At 37.1% G+C, this 23,097-nt stretch overlaps 2 protein-coding genes, 1 long non-coding RNA gene and 1 pseudogene across 4 annotated transcripts; all 4 read right to left on the reverse strand.

Annotated features, from left to right (window-relative positions):
* Nucleotides 1–2,448: 2,448 nt before the first annotated feature.
* LOC108845224 (uncharacterized) lies at nt 2,449–3,024 on the reverse strand. The gene has a single exon (XM_018618472.2). It carries the CDS (start codon nt 3,022–3,024, stop codon nt 2,449–2,451), a length of 576 nt encoding a protein of 191 aa, XP_018473974.2.
* A 1,847-nt stretch (nt 3,025–4,871) lies between these two features.
* LOC108845225 (uncharacterized) lies at nt 4,872–7,222 on the reverse strand. 2 transcript variants are annotated; one of them, XR_008943543.1, is made up of 9 exons: nt 6,904–7,222; nt 6,450–6,716; nt 6,303–6,383; nt 6,088–6,203; nt 5,862–6,004; nt 5,568–5,726; nt 5,355–5,406; nt 5,089–5,274; nt 4,872–5,014 (listed from the first exon to the last, which is right to left on the reverse strand). It is a non-coding gene; the product is annotated as an uncharacterized LOC108845225 (long non-coding RNA). The 2 variants fall into 2 exon arrangements; XR_008943542.1 differs by having other exon boundaries at nt 5,355–5,469.
* Nucleotides 7,223–11,868: 4,646 nt separating this feature from the next.
* Nucleotides 11,869–13,688, reverse strand: LOC108845226 (uncharacterized). Its single transcript, XM_057006330.1, has one exon. It carries the CDS (start codon nt 13,567–13,569, stop codon nt 11,869–11,871), a length of 1,701 nt encoding a protein of 566 aa, XP_056862310.1. The 5' UTR covers nt 13,570–13,688.
* A 1,279-nt stretch (nt 13,689–14,967) lies between these two features.
* LOC108845230 (uncharacterized) lies at nt 14,968–22,303 on the reverse strand (annotated as a pseudogene).
* Nucleotides 22,304–23,097: the final 794 nt, after the last annotated feature.

The following is a 23,097-nucleotide window of genomic DNA, read 5'->3' on the forward strand; positions in this document are numbered from 1 at the left end:
TTAGCTTCTTCTCCCTTAACCTCAAAACTCTCAGGTTGTGTAACATAGACTGTCTCTTTAAGCTCACCATGCAAGAACGCCGTTTTAACATCAAGATGATGAACTTCCCAGTTGTTTGATGCTGCTAGAGCCAAGATGAACCATACTGTTTCAATACGAGGAACAGGAGCATATACTTCATCAAAGTCAACTCCATGTCTCTGCACATACCCTTTAGCAACTAGTCTTGCCTTGTACTTGTTGATACTACCGTCAGGGTTTATTTTCACCTTAAACACCCACTTTAAACCTATTGGTTTGCACCCAAAAGGTAGATCAATGAGGTCCCAATACTTGTTCTTGGTTATAGATTCGATCTCGTCTTCACAAGCCAAGACCCATTCCTTCGACTCCTTTGCCTCAGTGTAATTCCAGGGTTCTTCATTAATCATAAGAAGAAGACGCTCTCCCTCTACTTCTGCAAAACAAATGTAATCATCCAAGTAGCCAGGCTTCTTATGAATTTTGTTTGATCTTCTTGGTTGTTCATCATTTTCATGATCTGACTCCTCTTCTCCATCACTTTCACTCAGAGTGGTTTCCTCTGTAATCTCTGTATTTTCATTGTTACATTCTTCTAGCTCACCAGTTCCAACAGTATTACTCATAACACGAGTTCCACTATCATTTACTTCACTAGTAGCTTCCTCCTCACGCAAGCCACTGTTCCCAAAATCTCCATAGGACAGAACAAAGCCTTCAGATGCTCTGTTTTCATCTTTATTCCAATTCCGACCTCTACTCTCATCAAATATCACATCTCTACTGACAACAATCTTGCGTGTGGTTTATCATACAGACGGTATGCCTTAGAGCCGGGCTCAGTTCCCAAGTGTACTAGCATCCTCGATCTATCATCCAATTTCTTCCTTCCCACAACTTCTGTTCTTGCAAAACTTGTACAGCCAAACACTCGAACATGATCAAGACTTGGTATCTTCCCCTTGTAATCCTCGTATGGGGTAGTTTTCTCCAGTGATCTTGTTGCGACTCGATTTATCAGATAAGTCGCATGTCTAACAGCCTCTCCCCATAGATAATTTGGCATGTTCATGTGTTTGAGAATACTCCTAGTCATCTCAAACATAGTTATGTTCCGTCTCTCCACTACGCCGTTTTGCTGCGGAATGTAGGGCGCAGTCATGTCTCTTGATTCCTCTCTTCTCACAGTATTCTCGAAACTCATGACTTGTGAACTCGCCTCCTCTATCAGTTCTGAGTGTCTGTATAGTAGCCTTCGTCTCCTGCTCAACTATTGCTCTAAAACCTTTGAACCTATCAAATGCTTCGCTCTTCTCCTTTAACAAAACGGTCCACATATAGCGTCTGCAATCATCAATCAAGACAAACACATATCTCTTATGTGCTGGTGTAGAGGGTGTGATAGGTCCACACAGGTCCCCGTGTACAAGCTCCAACACTTTCGATGCACGATAGGCTGTAGCTTGAGGAAAAGGTTTCCTTGTTTGGTTTGCCAAGGAAACATGAATAATACGTTTCCTTCTCTATTGTCATCTTCGGTATCCCTTTCACCAGCTCTTTATCTACCATCACCTTCATAGTGTCAACACCTATGTGTCCGAGACGTGTATGCCACTTAGTAGAGTCAATGAGAGAGATTAGCTGCAGACATCGAACTTGTTCAACTTCGAGCACCACTTTATAGAGTCTGTTTCTTGACCTACTGATCTTTACCAATAGAGCACCAGTACGATCGTATAGGAACAGGAGATCACCTTTCATACGCACCTCACAGCCTGCTTCTGTGGCTTGACCCAAACTGATTTTGTTGTTTTTCAAGTCTAGAATATAATACACATTGTGCAATATCTTCTTCTCCCCAGTCTTGAATAAAAAGCGTATGGATCCTTTTCCAGCAATGTCTATACGTGAGTCGTCACCGAATCTTACTTTTCCTGAAACAGTTTCATCTAGAGTAGTAAAGAAGCTTTGGTTTCCACTCATGTGGTTACTGGCGCCATTATCGAAATACCACATGTTGCTTAAGTCCACGTCTGCTTCAAGCAAGCTTGGTTTCACCTTCTTTTCATTCAGATAAACCACTTCATGCATCATTAAGTTCTCGGCTTCCTGTGTCTCATCTTCCTTCTTCTGAGTAGCTTCTTGTAGTTTCAACAATATGTCAGGACAGTCCAACGCATAGTGCCCTAACTTATCACATCTGTAGCACACAATCTTTGAGTCGTCTCTCTCACCACGGTTTGCCTGATAGTAAGAACGACCACGACCTCTTCCTCCTCTCCAATAAGAACGACCACCTTGTCCTCTTCCTCTGTTTCCTCTGTACTTATCTTGAACAGGTTGTCTCGACTCTGTTTTTGTGTACATCAGCTTGGTTGAGTCCTCTTGTTGCTCCTCTTCTTCTTCACCAATTTTCTCCTCATAAGCTTAGAGCCTTCCTACTATATCCTCAAAACTAGTTGTATTGAGATCGATAACCTGTTCAAGTGCTGCAATGATATGGATGTACCTCTTTCGTGGTAAGCTTTTCAGAAACTTCTTTACGAGTTTTGGCTCGTCAATGGTTTCTCCAAGTGCTGCTGATTTAGATGTAATCTCTGAAAGCTTTCCCACAAAGACATCAATAGTATCTGTCTCCTTCATCTTGATTCTGTCAAATTCCGCCATTAGGGTCTGCAATCTAGATTCTTGTACTAGATCAGCACCCACGTGTCTCGCCTTTATAGCATCCCATACAGCCTTTGAATTATCAAGCTCTCCTATATGTAAGATCAATGCTTCCGGAATGGATTGAAACAACAGAGCCATTGCCATATTATTCTTATCTTCGTCTTTTATTCCTTCCTCTACTGTCTCCCACACCTTATTGACCTTTAGGGCTATCTTCATACGCATTGACCACACTGTATAATTTGCAGCTGTTAACATCGGGCACTTAATGGAGGATGGTCCGGTCTCCTTCATCTTTGTCTCAGACGTATCTTCTTCCTTCTTGTCTCCCATGTTCGATTACCTAACGTTGTAAGTATGTTAGGCTCTGATACCAAATAAAATCTAAAAGGATTGAATTGTATAAAGAATAACTCTCTTTGTTAACCTTGAGAAAATGACTCAAAACTCAAGAACACAAGACAATCTCTTCAAACTCTTAGGTTACGCAAACACACTTGCAAACCCTTATATAGTTTAAACACCAACGACATTTTAGGCTATAGATAACTCCTATCTTATGTTATAGATAACTCCACAATATATTCCTAAACCATATCTCGGTTAGGATATAGACAACTTACTCTCTAAGTTATCTCAAGCTTAAACCAACAATGTACTCTCTTTTTTTTTTGTTATTTGGCAAATAAGCCCTAAACTTTATGTCTGCCACAATCTTTTTATTTTTCATTAAAAACATACTTTCTGGAAATTGATAATGTATAGAAAGAGAATTTGCATCGTATATACAAGAATTATGTCTAAATTTGTGGTGTAGGTTTTCGTAGGGTCTAGGCATTGTTCACTTTTCTATAATACTGAAATACCCCTACTACTGAATGCTCCTACGCTATAGCATGCAGATCATGCATCGGACTTTGAATTCAAATACAAAGAGAGCAAATATCAGGTAAAATCATATCTTTTGGGCCTATGCGTTACGAAACCCGAAGAATATGTGTATGTATCGATTCCTCTCTCTTCTAGTTATTGTGTATATCGGTTTCTCCATCATTTCAAAGAAATTCGAAAGGGAGACCATTTTCAACTCAAACCATACTTTGAAAAATAGAAGAATAATTACTCTCTCACTGCGATTTCTAATCTGGTCCTTCTCATCGCCAAACAATTTCGAATAATCAGGTATGATTAGTGACGAGTGTTACCAAATCTAAGATATTAATTGTGTTGGAGGAGTTTTTTAGTTTTATAATCGATATCATATCTTTTTTTGGTGTAGTGTCCATGGAATCAGGCGAAGCAACATAGTTATTAGACCTACCGAATAGAATCTTCGCTGCTGGTGAAGAGTCCGTCGGGATCAGGGTAAATCCTTACCACAAGGCCGGTAGGATCAGCATTATCCTTGATGCGCTGGAAGAAGACGAAATTGAGGTTATTGGGAATAACTCGAACTTCTAGGTTGAATAAGGAAAAAACAAGTTTCAAAAATGTATGGGTTATTTTTGTGTTTGACTTAAAGTTTTAGTTTATATTTGAAAAAATCCCCAAATATTTATATCCACTACATAACAGTCAACAAATATGTTTAATTAATTTTCCCAACATTGTCAAGTATTTAAGTCCCAAAAACTAGTTACAAGAAAAATATTTATAATACTAAGGTAAACCCGCCCGTAAATAAATTAGTAATATAAAATTATTTTAATGTTTAACTTATTTTAATTATTATAAATTTTAAAAATATAAGTATGCTATAACAATATAACAATAGGTGAATAGATTTTCCTAAAATTACAGTAGATTGATATAGTAGATCAATCAAACAGACGGTATGTCTTTTTAGCTTTATTTGTAAATGATGTAGTAGATCAATCAAACAATTTTTTGAATATAAAAGTTGGTTCGCCGTTTTAATAATTGATGTTTGGATTCAAACACATGGATAGTTTGTATAAGATTATATAGTGACGTATACGTACAGTCACTATATAAGATTATATTATATTAAAGTAAAATGCTATGAAACGGACATTTCAAATCATATTCCATTTCAAGCAGTCTTTGAGCGATCCAAATTTGAATAAAGATCTTAAATACAAAACAAATGGAGAACGTGATAGATTTTATAAAGCTTGTATGTAACCAAACATAAAATAACCAAGATTCAAAGACCATGTTGTCATCAAAACAGGGAAAAAAAAGGATCAATTTTTTTCTTAACTTCCGAGGATCCTTGCACCTGACTGCTACCACCAGTATCCACCTTAGAACGAACCGAGATGGCACCACTGTTGTTGTCTCCATTGTCATCATCGCCTCCCTATTCAGACCAAACTAACCTGTTGATATCTGCATACCGTGAAGCTAACTGACTGTAATATACATGGAACTTACATTGCCAATAAATTTACGGAGCGGCATACGGTCACCTTCACTAAGGATGCGGGAGATCATAAAGGTTTGATGGTTTGCAGTGAAGTTGTATGCACCGACCTTGACCTGGAACGTGTAGGTCCTACACTCCATGCCTGCAACAAATGGAGGTGCCTGAGTGTCCTCTGGGTTCAAACCATCACCAGCCTGAGGAAGCAACGGTTGAAGGCAATTTTATGAGTAAAATTTCAAGAAAAAGAAGTATAACAGGCGGAGTAAGAACATACCAAAACATGGTCAGCTTCGTAGGCTCTCGTATTATTCAGTTTTGTCATAACCCTGCCAAAACAAACAAAGAGGCCTTCAGCAGTTTCATCTTCAATGGACATCTCCACCCGATATCTAGCAGGAAGTTAACACGTATCAAATCTCAAAATTGACTATGTGCATGGACACCAACATTAATGAATGCAAATAAGGTGTGCACAAATAGTACATACCTTAGGACACCAACAGCATTAGTATTAGTACAATGCAGACAGGTGAAAGCTGAGACAGTGTGTTGGAGCTTCTTGATGCAGTTGGAGCAAGAAACATAGCACCATCCATTATCTAAGCTTGATACCAGTGACCTTCACGGTGCAGATGAAATCAATCTCCTACATTCGTTAACCACCAGCAGCAAACTTTAACTTCAGTTCATTCTCTTTTCAAATCATAATATATGGTTACTATACATGAGAAGAAGCAGATATGACAAATTCATTAAGCTCAGCTATGCTCAGAGATTCTACCTTGGCGTAGCTCTTTAGCAATTGAGCTGCTTATGGAAACCCGGTGTATTGGGCAACCAGCCTGTAGAAATAATCCTCCCCTGCGGTGGTTTCCTTGTCAAAATATATGTGTGTGCCTGAAGTAGCATTCAGAAACAGACGACCTTCAAAATAAAATGCTGTAAATGTACTGAGAATAATTAAAAGGCGGACTATGTGATGTTAAGTTCAAGTAATTAGCTCCCACAATTTTGGGTTGATACTGGTTGGAACCAGAACCCTTGGATCACCTCCCATGATTCAAGTTGTTTGTGGAGCTTGACAGCCTGTGAGTCGAACAGACTCATAGTCACCGAAACATCACTGATAACATTTACATAAAAAGCGATCAAAATGTAATACTTTTTAAAGTAGACAACCAGTATTAGAATCTAAATTGATAAATATGGAACAATTAGTAACTTATCCATTTTAATGGTTGCCATCAGACGGTTATTGTTCTGCAGAGGGTCGGCATCACGGCAGCTATCTCACCGACGATGTCTGTGGGGTGATTACTATTAAATAACTAATCATAATAGACAAATTTACAGAGAAGAAGAGCAGTACCTGGAAGCTGAGAGTTTGTGCTGGCAAGACCAAGCAGCTCGCTGTGATTACGGAACCGAAAAGATTCCACACCTATCGGAATAGCCGGTTCGGTTATCTCATCAAAAAAGGTAGACTTTCCGAAACAAAACATCATAGAGGAGTCCCGGTAATTCTGATTACATCGGGTCACATCAAAACCGGCTAGGGAATATAGTGAAACCGTATTCAGATTAGGGCTTTGAGTTGCAAGCCGGTTCATATTCCCGTCGCCGGCATCATGGTCGACTAAACATAAAATGATCAGAAGATTTTCTTTAGTAAAGATTCAACACGACAGATGATATATAATCAGGAAAATATTTAAAACAGATGCCAATCAGTTTCGAAGCTCTAAACAGGAATTGTTGGTAATAAGGAATGAATATGTCTGAAACATTTAAATTAAAAACTCAATCGGGGGAACATAACAGACCTGGGAATCAAGCAGCAACATATCGACTCCCATGAGTTCGCTGATACGTCGGACGTTCCTGACCTCCCAGAAGCAGAGCAAACGGACTTGAACGGTGGATGAGCATCGTATGGTCCTCAGATCGGAAAGGAAGATCGCTGCGTTAGCTATATTCTGGATATATAAGTTTACTGTATTGCTTAGAGGGAAGGATCGTGGGTGATGTATTAATGGAGGGTTTTAAGAGTATTATTAGGTGACTGGTATCGTTTCGTACAGTGAGGAAGAAGACGAAATAACTATTGTGAAACTCTAATCGCCATGAGCTCTAGAGAGACGAAGACGAAGAACAGGGGTCTAACCCTCAAGGAAAATGCATGCAGCGTTTCATGCAGGCTAAGATGATAAACGGGCTGGTCTGTAAGAAGTTTACACCAAGCCCGGCCCAAACGAATTGCACACACCTATTAATGAAACGCAGCAGATCGGTTATCTGGACACGTGTCGCGCCGTTTGAAGTCGAATTTATGCGCTGGCATCTGACGTAGTGCATCCTGGAATGAAAGAACTTTATTTTATATAAATAGATATGCAATTAGATAAAGTGAATCTTTAACATGGACAACGAATTTGGTTCAAGGATTGACATACAACCCCCACAAAATCTTGACATCAAACTCTTTAATGTTAATTTTCTGGATAAAATGATTATAGAAATTGTAAACATTTTTTCAACTAGCGTTGCAGTGAAATATGTACCTTTTAAATTTTGTTAAAAGAAAAGTGTAGATATTTTATCTTTAAATAAGGACCATGAAGACAAAAAATATTATGGATGTGTAAAACAGACAAAATCAAAAAATTATTGAGAAAATGATATATTTCTGATTTAAATAGATTTTTTATGTTGACCAAAAATTCGTGCTTTTAGATCATCGATATCATGGTTGACCTTTCGCACTCTCTCGGTGATATCTTGTTTGCACTCTTTCAGTCACAATCCATTCTTACCCCTTCGGTCATGATCCATTTTGCACCCTTTCAGTTACGATTCATTTACACTACTTCAGTTCCATTCATACTCTTTCTGCCACGACCCGTTTGCGCTTTTTCGCTCACTATCAATTCGCAACCTTTCGGTCACGGCCGTTTGCTAACGTTCCGTTTGCACTTTATTGGAAATGATCCATTCACAACTTTTCGGTCACGACTATTTGCACCCTTTTGGTCATAACCCATTTGCACTTTCTAAGTCACATTCACAACACTTATACACCCTTTCGGTCAAGATCCATTCTCACCAGCTGTTTGTAGACCCATTTGCACTTTTTAGTCATGACACATTCTCACCCTTTCAGTCACAACATGTTCCCACCCTTTCAGTCACAACATTGGATCATGACATATTCGTACCACTTAGATCACAACACGTTCATACCTCTTAGATTACGATGCATAGATACCTCTTAAATCAAAACACATTTGTACTTCTTCATTGACGAAACCATATAAATATTTATAATTTTTTAATAAGTGTTAATATGAAAAGTTGCATCTCTTATATTTTTATATGAAAACATCCTATTTATTAGGATTTCAGATGAAAATTTATGTTTATTTGTTTTTACTTTGCTCATATCTGTTCATTAATGCTTAATAAATATTTACAATTTTTTGTATCTAAAATTCAATGTATTAATATGAAAATTTGAATCTATTAACTTTTATACATGAAAGTTGCATCTTTTAAAAATGTTTTACATAAAATTGTATTTTATTAGTTTTGAGATGAAAAAATTAATTCTTTCACTTTATTTTGCTCATACCTATTTATTATTATTTTACATAAATATTTACAATTTTATATCTAAAAATCAGGGTATTAATATAAAAATTTAATCTCTTAAGTTTTTTTATATGAAAGTTGCATTTATTAATTTTAAGATGAAAAGTTGCATTTCCTTATGAAAAGAGACAACTTTTAAAACTAATACATTTTAAAAAATAAAAAAATGAAAACATACAACCTTTGACACTATAATGAAAAGATACAAATTATAGATACACACATAATTTCATAATTTGACAACTTTTTCAAAAATCATTTTAATTTTTTTTATGAAAACACACAAATTTTCAACATTAATTAGTTTTCTAAGTTTTTGAGATGAAAAGTTGTGTCTTTCACTTTTATTTTGCTCATATCTATTTATTATTATTTTACATAAATACTTACAATTGTTTTATATCTAAAAATCAGTGTATTAATATAAAATTGAATCTATTATATTTTTATATGAATAATTGCATTTCTTAGTTTTTAAGATGATAAATTGTATCTAATGCTTGTGAAAAAACACATATTTTAAAACTAATATATTTAAAAAAAAAAGAATGAAAACATTCCAGCAAATTCGGAGAAAAGAACAGGGGTATAATATCCTTTATTGATTATCATACTACAACTGCGGCTACTACTCCTGATAATTCTCCAGGCAATGATTTATAATAATTGTACGTACGATTTTATTCCTTTTGATAAATATACATATTGGTTCTTTGATTTGATTTATATAAATAGGTTATGGAATAAAGTTGGGGACCGCAGTATGCTTCAGCATCACAAGAGGCGTGTTACTATGGAGGGCGAGCAGGGTGCTATAAATTTTGTGAGGAGTGTGGTTATTATTTCAAGAAGTGTACTCAAGATCAATGTTGTTGTGAAAAATAAGTATGTGTCCAAGATAAAATCAATGATGTTTGTTTGAAATAACATTAATAGCGTTTTGCATTTTTATTTTTACCAATAGATGACCAAGATTTTTATTTTTACCAATAGATGACCAAGAATGAAACAAACACATTTTATCAAATTGAAATTAGTTTGGTTAAATCATCCGAAATTTTTTTATTTGTAAAGAAAATATAAAAACATTTTATTTAGATTTTTAATTTATATAATAGACCAAAATTCTATAACTCATACGGTTCTGCAAAAACATGAAAAAAATCTGGTAAGACAATAAGAAACATGAAGATTGTTTTTGTATTACCATAGACGACAATATTAAGAAAAGGAGATCGCATTACCATAGACAATGAACCAACCTCCCAAGCCCCCTTTTGGCAGCCAATAGATGTCCATTAAAACTTGCCCAAAAATACAAATATCTCCCTCAAAACAAAGATCCTTGCAATACGTTCGTACTTTTCTGGTTAACCTTTTCAACAAAACTCTGCTTAAGAATTCTAAAAGCTGGCGAGGAGATCAAATCACTTTGCCCAATTTCCTAATACACTCTACTCAACTTGAGCTTCTCCAAAAGCTGCAACCTTTTTTCCGTTTATTCAATTAAATATTCGACTAGGTTAAGTTTTGGTTAAGTTAGTTTTCTTGGTTTGAAAATTAATGTATGACTTAGAATCTGAATTCATATTTACACTTGCTTCCTTTTGAACATAAAACTAAACTAAATATTGATAAACGGTATTTATTCTATTATTTACAGAGTGATTTTTCGCCATCGAATTTTCATGCTAAAAGTTAAGATAGTTAAAATCGTTGATACATTTAATGAATAAAATGTATAAATTAGTCAAAAAAAAAACGAATTTAAAGTTGATTTGATTAGATAAAAATTATCCAAAATCTAAAAAGATATCTTAATATAAAATATATATATATATATATTTTTGTGTTGTTATCAAAAATATCTCTTAATTAAAAAGTTAAAAATTAAAAACAAAAAAGCATAGCTAAATATTAATCAATTTTTATTTAATATTATAAAATTGGAAAAGAATATTGAGTGATTTCTGTGAATAATTTTATTAGTAATGAATATAGTATACATATAAACTTTAAAAAAATACAATATGTAAAAAAATCAAATGAAAACATAAATTAATAATTTATCATTATAGTCTTTTAATTATTAATGCGGGCCAACAACCAAGTAATTAATATTAGCCTTATTAAAAAGGTTCTTTCTATCTTAATTTCTAACTAGACCTTGATCCGTGCGACCGCACGAATATTAAGTTTTTTTAGTTATTCCTTAGTTATGGAGAGAATAGATGAAACAACACCAACTTAGTTTAATACTACGATTCTTGCAAATATTTATGGAAAGAAAAATAATAAGAGTTAGATGTATTAAATTTATTTTAGTGTTTTAAGATCATGTACTGTGAATAGAGAAATATGTTCATGTAATGTTATTTATTGGATAGTTAATAAGGTTTATTGTTATTTATAATCAATAATATTTTCAACCGGAAAAAACAAAGAAATAAATTCAGTGAAATTCAAAAATAAATAACTCCCTTACACAAATGCACCCATTTTAAAATTATAAGGAATATAATATAAAATTTAAATACCATAAATGTAGGAGGATGTATTTGGAAATAATATTTTAAAATTGTGGTCAAAATTTGGCATTGAATTTGAAAATATCTTTTTTGTCGACTGACTGATAAATGTGAGATGTGTTTCTATAATTATTAGTATATTTAGGTTTATCCAAATATATTACTTTATCATATTTTAATATAATAAAGTTGTGAAATTTGAAATTATTGACATATGAAAAATAACCAGACAATATGATATAATTCATGTTCGATATTTTTAGACATGTGTATTTAAAAAGTGCAGAAAACATATGATTCAACTATGGTAAGAATCTACCTTTTATTATAACTATAGTTATTTAAGGTAATCGTATATATAAATATTTAATATTCCAACGATTTTTTTATTTTTGTTAATTTAAAATTGATCTTTATGATATGTATTTATTAATCTAAAAAGACAAAGAAAACTAAAAAACAGATTTATTGATCGTCAGTGGCATGATAGTGTAAATAAGTTGAAAAAATAAAGAGTAATTCATAAGTGTACTTCTGTTTTAATAATATAGATTCTAGTAAAATTAAATATTTGTATTAACAGAAATATTATATACAACCTTTTTAAGAATACTAATACGAACCAAATTTGGTTTTGAAACTGAAAGATAATGAATAGCGAAGGGTGAAGTCCCTCACCCTCTGACTAAGCCCCTCCATTACTTTCGGTGGTATCCTCTTGTTTTCTCTCCTTATCACTTCCTGAGACGCCTCACGTAAGTTTTGAATCCCACGTCCTAGTTTTGCAATCGAAGGAGCTGAAGGAAGAGTCTCAGCTGCACACATGATCCCCTTTTCATAGTAGAGCAACCCCGCAAAAGTAGCAAGACTGACTCCAAACATAGCCACTGGTAAGGTGCCTATAGGTGTTGCTCGTCTTCTCCTTATTATCATTGTATAAAGTGTAGCTTGTACGGAAAATAAGCTGGTATCTTGCGCAGAAGATAATATATACTCTGTTACTCCGCTGAACCTGATTATCTCCGAGGATAAAGATGTTTTTCCCAAAAACATTGCCTTTTGCGTGTTTCTCAAGAAAAGTTTCAACGGAGCTAGGGCTTTAAACGCTGAAACGGCCTTGGTTAGTTTTAAAGCACCTGCACCGACCGCAGCAATTGGTTTTAAGTTGGAATCATTACTACTACAATCCAGTAGCGTATGCTCGGTAGACATATCTTTGACTTCTTGAGGAACACAAGTTCTCCAGTGTCTCCTGAGACCTGCGAGGTTACCTGCGTCTACTACTGCTACTATGTTCTTAAACTTTTTAGCCTGATCACGGAGACTATCTGCCATAAGTGCATAAGATTTCTCCGTAGAAGAGAGCTTTGAGAACTGAACTTGGGTTTGGTTTGATAGCCTGATGGGTTGCCTACCAGAATTGTTCAAAGCAATTCTTATACCTTCAACTGCAGTTCTGAAAAGGTATACTTCAGAAAGAAGAGCCTCTTTATCAATGGTTTCCCCTCTGTTTACATCAGACAACATCTTTGTGGCACTGTCTAAAGCTTTCCTAATAGCTGGGCGACCATTGAATATGTTGTGAAGAGTAACAAGCAAGTTATAAATGGAGTAAGCAAATAGTGGAAGCTCAGGAGAATCGGACTTTGTCTCGTTGGCAAGATTGCTTGATGGGCTAATCTCTTTACTGAGGTGAGTACTATGCGAAGTTAACAGTTTCAACATCAAGGCATGTGCATCATTGGTTATAGCAGAGCCATAATAATATTGTGCTTTGAGAGATTTTGATAGACTTTCCATAATAAAAGGAGAGTCAAGTACCATAAACGATGAACCAACCTCCTCAGCCACCTTTTTGACAGCCAACACATGTCCATTGAAACTTGTCCCAAAAATCTCCTTCAAAACCAACTTCCCGGCAACACTTTCGTACTTTTCTTTGTTAAATGTTTTGTCTAGAAAACAACGTGTAAGAACTTTAAAAGCTGACGTGGGGATGGAATCATTAGAGCCATCATCCATCTCTTGAGCTTCTTCTCTAAGATCTGAACCGTTCACTTGAGTCACTACAGCATCAGGACGAAGCTCCCGTATAAGACACTCGGCATCAATAACAGATCTAAGAGAAAAGTTCTGAGCAGAGAGTATGTAAATAGTGGAGTCATGCTCGGGGACTTTGATTGCAAACACAAAGGTCTTTGTGCTCTCAGGCACAGATAGTGTGTTTACAATCTCCTTTGAGTCTCTCAGGTCAGTATCAAACATTGAAACGGACCATATGTTTCGCAGATAATCCACAAAATTATATGCCATTATTCCAAACGTAGCTCAGATGAAACCCTAGTGTTCTTTCACAGAATTTAGTAGCGTATCCTTCAAGGCAGCGAGTCTAGATTCTGATGATCGAGACAGCAGAAAGATGGAGGAAGACTCTGAACAACAATAGACAAATTTGATAATCTAAGTGATTGCATTGCCCAACAGGCTACGTTATATATAGATGGGATCTTGCCATATTTTTGTACAACTAAAAAGGAAAAACCAAATAATTTCCTTTTATTAGAATCTGAATTTGTATTTGTTATGTTCAGGTTTGGATCAACCTAAACACTTTTATATTGATAATCGTATTAATTGATACTAGATTTTGACCCGCGCTTTCAGGTTATTTTTGGTTTATTTTTGGTGAAAACTTTATATAATCACATTTATATAATCCGTCTTGTATATGCATTTATATAACCCGTTTCATATATGTATTGTATATCCGAGTTTATTTTCGGTTAAAACTATATTGTAAATGTATTTTTAGGTTTTTAATTTTGAATTAGATATATTAAATATAAATCAATATAACAGTTTTATAGTTTTGATCGGTGTTTTGAAACCCGACTCGGACCCGCCGTTGAACGGGTTACCGGTTGGTAACCTGATATTTTTAATATTGTGATTTTTTTAATGATAAGACAAATTTGGTGATCATAAGTTGGAAATTTGTTTAAAATATATTTATATTTTCAAAATTGTTTTAAATGATAATGATTGTTGTCAAAATTAATAATTTTAGAATTAACTAAAATCTTAAAGAATAATCGGCATGCTATTATTGAATTTAAATAACTTACCAGTCTAACCAAACTCGTAACGGAACCAAACGACTTCACCGAAAACTTTAGTTCTATTCGGCAATATTCAACCCTATTATCATTTCGAATCAGAAAATAATCAATAGTAGATGAGATTAGATTTAGGAAAAAGCGGTTTAAAACCAAACCATTAAATAGTTTTGAACGACGCAGTTTAAAACATGATCGGTTGGAAAAATACTAAAATGATGCAGTATCAAACATGGAAATAATCACAGACCGAAATTGAATTAGGAAACCGGCGTAGAATGTCCACAATACCCTTAATTAATACAAAGGAAAGACTCCTTAATAAGAGTAAAAAGAATAAAAATACAAATATGCTTCTACTTTAATAGTATAGATTTGTTAATTTAAAATTGATCTTTATGATATGTATTTATTAATCTAAAAAGACAAAGAAAACTAAAAAACAGATTTATTGATCGTCAGTGGCATGATAGTGTAAATAAGTTGAAAAAATAAAGAGTAATTCATAAGTGTACTTCTGTTTTAATAATATAGATTCTAGTAAAATTAAATATTTGTATTAACAGAAATATTATATACAACCTTTTTAAGAATACTAATACGAACCAAATTTGGTTTTGAAACTGAAAGATAATGAATAGCGAAGGGTGAAGTCCCTCACCCTCTGACTAAGCCCCTCCATTACTTTCGGTGGTATCCTCTTGTTTTCTCTCCTTATCACTTCCTGAGACGCCTCACGTAAGTTTTGAATCCCACGTCCTAGTTTTGCAATCGAAGGAGCTGAAGGAAGAGTCTCAGCTGCACACATGATCCCCTTTTCATAGTAGAGCAACCCCGCAAAAGTAGCAAGACTGACTCCAAACATAGCCACTGGTAAGGTGCCTATAGGTGTTGCTCGTCTTCTCCTTATTATCATTGTATAAAGTGTAGCTTGTACGGAAAATAAGCTGGTATCTTGCGCAGAAGATAATATATACTCTGTTACTCCGCTGAACCTGATTATCTCCGAGGATAAAGATGTTTTTCCCAAAAACATTGCCTTTTGCGTGTTTCTCAAGAAAAGTTTCAACGGAGCTAGGGCTTTAAACGCTGAAACGGCCTTGGTTAGTTTTAAAGCACCTGCACCGACCGCAGCAATTGGTTTTAAGTTGGAATCATTACTACTACAATCCAGTAGCGTATGCTCGGTAGACATATCTTTGACTTCTTGAGGAACACAAGTTCTCCAGTGTCTCCTGAGACCTGCGAGGTTACCTGCGTCTATGATAAGTTCTTACTTATCTTCTTCCTCTTCTTCTCTGTAACTCAGATATTGTAAACTCAGAACAATCGATAATAAAGGAATACTTCAATAGATTCAATCTCGAAATCCAAATCCAGAAATACAAATCCAATACTGAGAAAGCTATGATCTCATAACGATCATAGGGAAGATCTCATGTCGATACTTCTCAACAATACTCAGCATGAACATTCCAAATGACAAACAACAAGTATTTATTCAAAAGCGTAAAACAGAAATTGTAACTGCAAAGCCTCTCTTTCCACTCGCGGCTTTGCTCATTCCTCTTGACCCAAACCTTCGGAGTCACCCAGAGTCTCTGCCTCCTCTGTTTCCTTCGATGTGTTTTGAATAACTCCCGCCACTCTGTCCTTTCTCTTCTCACTTCCATTCTTCAACTTCTTCCTGAAATAGATACGCTGCAACGTATCATTACCCCGCCCCACGAGACTCAGCTTGTCCTCAAGCGGAAACGATGGAAACTGACGCGCAAACTCCCATCCCAACATCCACGACGACTCATGATCAGGAAGACTAGCCCACTTAACCAACACCTCCAAATACCCATCACTCGTGTAACGTGTCTCCACAATAGACTCCGGAATCAACACAAATTCACCTTGATCCGAAAAAGTCGTTGGCAAAGGAGTAAACTGCTGAGAAGAGCCCACCACTGCTTTGAGTTGAGAAACATGAAAGACAGGGTGAACTCGAGACCCCTCAGGTAACTTCAACCGATATGCGACCTTGCCAATCCGCTCCAAAATTTCAAATGGTCCATAGAATTTAGCAGACAACTTCTGACAGATACGACGAGTCACAGAATGTTGACGGTAAGGACGAAGTTTCAAGAAAACCGCATCACCCACTTGAAATGTCACTTCCCTTCTGTGCTTATCGGCAGAACGCTTCATCAACACTTGAGCTTTCTCCAGAAAAGTCTTTAGCTGAGATAACATTCTGTCACGTTCCATAAGCATGCTCTCCAAATCAAAGTTGGTAGTAGACCCCTGCTCATAGCGAAGAAGAGAAGGAGGATCTCGCCCATAAACCACCTTGAACGGAGTAGTATGAATAGCTGTATGGTAACAAGTATTATACCAAAATTCAGCCCAGCTTAAGAAACGATACCAAGTCTTAGGGTGAGCAGACGAGAAGCACCGCAAGTAAGTCTCCAAACATCGATTGAGGACTTCAGTCTGGCCATCCGTTTGAGGGTGAAAAGCCGTACTATACTTCAGTTGCGTACCAGAGAGTTTAAAACATTCCTTCCAAAATGAACTGAGAAAGACCTTGTCTCTGTCAGACACAATGGAAGAAGGAAACCCATGGAGCTTCACCACTTCAGAAATGAACTTAGACGCCACTTCACTAGCCGTGTACGGGTGCTTGAGACCAAAGAAATGCCCATACTTGCTAAGGCGGTCAACAACCACAAAGATCACACTAAAACCACCCGAAGCAGGTAAGCCATCAATGAAATCCATGCTGATGTCTTGCCATACTTGAGAGGGTATAGGTAAAGGTTGTAACAGACCAGCAGGTGTGAGTGTAGACGTCTTATGCGTTTGGCAAACCACACATTGAGAAACATATTCTTGAACTAACAAGCGCATGCCCTTCCAGTGAAAAGTTTGTTGAATACGCTTCAAAGTCTTCAGTACGCCAGAGTGTCCTCCAGCCAAGCTGTCGTGACACTCTTGCAGTATCAAAGGAATGAAACGAGATGTATGTGGAATAACCAAACGCTTCTTATACCATAGCTTGCCATCGACGACAGAGTAACCTTTTTTCACAGGTTCTCCGGCTAGAATCCGTTGCTTAAGAGCCCGAATGTCATCCGATAACTCAACCTCTGCATAGATATCTTGTAGTTGGATAACATGCGGAACAATTAAGGACAACAGAGACGAGCTAGTCTCCACGACAGAGTCCTGCATCTGACGAGAAAGACCATCGGCAGCTTTATTTTCAATGCCAGGCTTGTACACAATATCGAACTGAAACCCCATCAAACGAGTCAGCCAACGCTGATATTCCATAGAAACTTCACGTTGCTCTAGGAGAAATTTCAAGCTCTTCTGATCAGTGTGTACAACGAAACGCCTGCCAAGCAAGTAGTGTTTCCACTTCAAGATTGCCATGACAATAGCCATCAATTCACGCTCGTAGATCGGCTTCAAACGTTCACGAGGAGTCAAACTGTGGCTAAAGTAAGCAATAGGACGCTTATTCTGCATAAGCACAGCCCCCAACCCATATCCTGAGGCATCCGTCTCCACAATGAAAGGAATCGAGAAGTCAGGCAATGCTAGGACAGGAGTTGAAGACATCGCTTTCTTAAGCTTATCAAAAGCAGTTTGAGCTTCAGGAGACCAAAGAAAACCATCTTTACGCAACAAATCAGTCAGGGGTTTAGCGATAACGCCATAGCCCAAAACATAGTTGCGGTAATAACCGGTTAAACCCAAAAATCCCCGAAGTTCCTTGACTGTACGCGGAGTAGGCCATTTGAGCATAGCAGCAGTCTTGGTAGGATCAGTGGCAACACCATTAGCAGTGATAATGTGTCCCAAATAATCCACCTGTTTCTGAGCAAATACACACTTCTTCTGATTAGCAAACAATTTCTGTTCTGCTAAGACCTGTAACACCACGCGCAAGTGCTCCAAATGCTCAGTCTCATTAGCACTGAAGACCAAAATGTCATCAAAGAAGACCAGAACAAAACGTCTCAGGTAAGGTCGAAAAATCTGATTCATTAGGCCTTGAAAGGTTGCCGGAGCATTCATAAGACCAAATGGCATCACAAGAAATTCATAGTGACCCTCATGAGTACGAAATGCCGTCTTCTCAACGTCAGACTCCTTCATGCGAATCTGGTGATAGCCGGAACGCAAGTCGAGTTTCGAAAACACTGCAGCACCAGCCAACTCATCCAATAGTTGATCAATCATAGGGATAGGGTACTTATCAGGAATTGTGGCTCTGTTTAGTGCTCTGTAGTCGACGCAAAAACGCCAAGAAGAATCCTTTTTGCGCACCAGAAGCACTGGACTGGAGAACGGACTGCAACTAGGTCGAATAATCCCACTCTTCAACATTTCTGAGACCATAACTTCCATCGCTTCTTTACTGGCATGAGGGTAACGATATGGACGCACTGATATTGATGTCACTCCCGGAGTTAAATGGATCGAGTGTTCTCTGCCCCTCACCGGTGGTAACTCAGTTGGAATCGCAAAAACGGATGTAAATTGATCCAAAATAGTTTGCACCGGGGGAGACACAGGTAGTGTAACATTCTCAGAAGCATTTAACTCCAACACTTCTACCATCTTTGAAACTTGAAGTGTCTTGAGTGCCACGGAACCCTTTTGTAATGATGGATCCCCACGCAGAGTTAACATCTTACCTCCATGCTTGAAAGACATCTCATGTGATTCCCAATTCATCAAACAGTTCCCTAGTGTTCTGAGCCAAGAAATCCCGAGAATCACATCAACTCCACCCAATTCTAAAGCCACGAAATCACCAGTGAACGAGCCCTCTTGTAGTGAGAAAGGAACACGAAGGCATACTCCCATAGCTTCAACTGTCACTCCAGTTCCCAACAGAACCTGAAAACGCTTCTCGGTAGACAGAGGAAGTCTTCCCCTCTCAACCACATGCGGAGCTACAAAATTATGAGTAGCGCCACTATCGATCATAACCACACATTCATTGGAGCCAAAGATCCCTTTAAGCTTGGTTGTAGTTGGAGTATCAATGCCCAAGAAAGCATTCAGCGACAGCTCAATCTGTCTTTGATCAGTCTCAATACTCTCCATACTAACAGCTTCACAATATTCATCCAAAATCTCCACTTCGTACCCGTTAATGACTGTTAAAACCTGCAACTCTTTCTTAGGACAAGTATGCGGTTTGATATAAGGACCTTTGCACTTGAAACAAACACCATCACGCCTCATCTGATCCAGTTCTGCATCAGTATGACGCACACGAGGACGATCTGTAGCAGCTGTAGTAGAACCCCTCTCTGTTCCGTACGGTGCACGACTCGCATTTGCATTAGAAGCAGACCAAGTTTTGTTAGTGGAAACTTGTGTTGTTCTCTTGTATTTGGAGTCTTGTACCGCTGAACTGATAGACTTACAGAACGCACTACCTTCCATCCCAATGACTGCAGTAATATGATCAGTAAGTCCCTTAGGTTCCTTCATCTTAATCACTTCCTGCATCTCTGGTTTGAGACCATTATAGAACACATCCACCAAATTCCTCTCATCCACTCCTGTAACAATCGAACGTAATGCCTCAAACTCATTCACATACTCCATAATCGTGCCTGTTTGTTGCAAAGAGAACAGACGTTTGCCAGGCTCATCTTCCAAGCGTTGACGGAAACGCTGCACCAGACGACGCTTAAACTGTAGCCAGTCAGTAAAAGGATCGTTTTCCATCTCGGCGTTGAACCAATTCAGAACTGGTCCCTCCAAACTCATCGAAACAAACTGCAATCTCTCCCTGCCATGAAAATTTCCAATACGAAAGTATCTCTCCACACGTGCCAACCACTCAAACGGATTCGTACCAGAAAAAATCGGCATCTCCACTTTCTTCAACAAACTTTCATGATTTTCAAAAACCGAAGGAGGAAGTTGATAACCAGTAGCCATACCTCCTGGATTTGCAAGATTAGCTCGCGAAGAAGACGAAATATCCGGAATCGGAGGTCCTGGAGTCTCGATCTGCTTCCCTTGAGCTTTCTCAGTTTGTTGATCCAACAACAACTGAGTCAACCGATCAAAACGCTTATCTAACGAGTCGAAACGAGCTTCATAAGTCGAGATACGCATCTCGATCGATTTGAAATGTTCATCTGTCACCTTCGCTCCGATCTGTAGTCGTTCGCACTCAGAGTGAAGAAACGAGAGCTCGTAGTTCGTCGACATCTTCGAATCACCACAATCACCTGAAACCTCATCGCCATCATCAAATGAAGCCATCGCACTGCTCGATCGTCACAAACGCACCAATTTGATAAGTTCTTACTTATCTTCTTCCTCTTCTTCTCTGTAACTCAGATATTGTAAACTCAGAACAATCGATAATAAAGGAATACTTCAATAGATTCAATCTCGAAATCCAAATCCAGAAATACAAATCCAATACTGAGAAAGCTATGATCTCATAACGATCATAGGGAAGATCTCATGTCGATACTTCTCAACAATACTCAGCATGAACATTCCAAATGACAAACAACAAGTATTTATTCAAAAGCGTAAAACAGAAATTGTAACTGCAAAGCCTCTCTTTCCACTCGCGGCTTTGCTCATTCCTCTTGACCCAAACCTTCGGAGTCACCCAGAGTCTCTGCCTCCTCTGTTTCCTTCGATGTGTTTTGAATAACTCCCGCCACTCTGTCCTTTCTCTTCTCACTTCCATTCTTCAACTTCTTCCTGAAATAGATACGCTGCAACGTATCAGTCTACTACTGCTACTATGTTCTTAAACTTTTTAGCCTGATCACGGAGACTATCTGCCATAAGTGCATAAGATTTCTCCGTAGAAGAGAGCTTTGAGAACTGAACTTGGGTTTGGTTTGATAGCCTGATGGGTTGCCTACCAGAATTGTTCAAAGCAATTCTTATACCTTCAACTGCAGTTCTGAAAAGGTATACTTCAGAAAGAAGAGCCTCTTTATCAATGGTTTCCCCTCTGTTTACATCAGACAACATCTTTGTGGCACTGTCTAAAGCTTTCCTAATAGCTGGGCGACCATTGAATATGTTGTGAAGAGTAACAAGCAAGTTATAAATGGAGTAAGCAAATAGTGGAAGCTCAGGAGAATCGGACTTTGTCTCGTTGGCAAGATTGCTTGATGGGCTAATCTCTTTACTGAGGTGAGTACTATGCGAAGTTAACAGTTTCAACATCAAGGCATGTGCATCATTGGTTATAGCAGAGCCATAATAATATTGTGCTTTGAGAGATTTTGATAGACTTTCCATAATAAAAGGAGAGTCAAGTACCATAAACGATGAACCAACCTCCTCAGCCACCTTTTTGACAGCCAACACATGTCCATTGAAACTTGTCCCAAAAATCTCCTTCAAAACCAACTTCCCGGCAACACTTTCGTACTTTTCTTTGTTAAATGTTTTGTCTAGAAAACAACGTGTAAGAACTTTAAAAGCTGACGTGGGGATGGAATCATTAGAGCCATCATCCATCTCTTGAGCTTCTTCTCTAAGATCTGAACCGTTCACTTGAGTCACTACAGCATCAGGACGAAGCTCCCGTATAAGACACTCGGCATCAATAACAGATCTAAGAGAAAAGTTCTGAGCAGAGAGTATGTAAATAGTGGAGTCATGCTCGGGGACTTTGATTGCAAACACAAAGGTCTTTGTGCTCTCAGGCACAGATAGTGTGTTTACAATCTCCTTTGAGTCTCTCAGGTCAGTATCAAACATTGAAACGGACCATATGTTTCGCAGATAATCCACAAAATTATATGCCATTATTCCAAACGTAGCTCAGATGAAACCCTAGTGTTCTTTCACAGAATTTAGTAGCGTATCCTTCAAGGCAGCGAGTCTAGATTCTGATGATCGAGACAGCAGAAAGATGGAGGAAGACTCTGAACAACAATAGACAAATTTGATAATCTAAGTGATTGCATTGCCCAACAGGCTACGTTATATATAGATGGGATCTTGCCATATTTTTGTACAACTAAAAAGGAAAAACCAAATAATTTCCTTTTATTAGAATCTGAATTTGTATTTGTTATGTTCAGGTTTGGATCAACCTAAACACTTTTATATTGATAATCGTATTAATTGATACTAGATTTTGACCCGCGCTTTCAGGTTATTTTTGGTTTATTTTTGGTGAAAACTTTATATAATCACATTTATATAATCCGTCTTGTATATGCATTTATATAACCCGTTTCATATATGTATTGTATATCCGAGTTTATTTTCGGTTAAAACTATATTGTAAATGTATTTTTAGGTTTTTAATTTTGAATTAGATATATTAAATATAAATCAATATAACAGTTTTATAGTTTTGATCGGTGTTTTGAAACCCGACTCGGACCCGCCGTTGAACGGGTTACCGGTTGGTAACCTGATATTTTTAATATTGTGATTTTTTTAATGATAAGACAAATTTGGTGATCATAAGTTGGAAATTTGTTTAAAATATATTTATATTTTCAAAATTGTTTTAAATGATAATGATTGTTGTCAAAATTAATAATTTTAGAATTAACTAAAATCTTAAAGAATAATCGGCATGCTATTATTGAATTTAAATAACTTACCAGTCTAACCAAACTCGTAACGGAACCAAACGACTTCACCGAAAACTTTAGTTCTATTCGGCAATATTCAACCCTATTATCATTTCGAATCAGAAAATAAT

This window comes from Raphanus sativus, chromosome 3 (assembly GCF_000801105.2).
Source record: "Raphanus sativus cultivar WK10039 chromosome 3, ASM80110v3, whole genome shotgun sequence".
In the NCBI taxonomy this organism is placed as follows: Eukaryota; Viridiplantae; Streptophyta; class Magnoliopsida; order Brassicales; family Brassicaceae; genus Raphanus; species Raphanus sativus.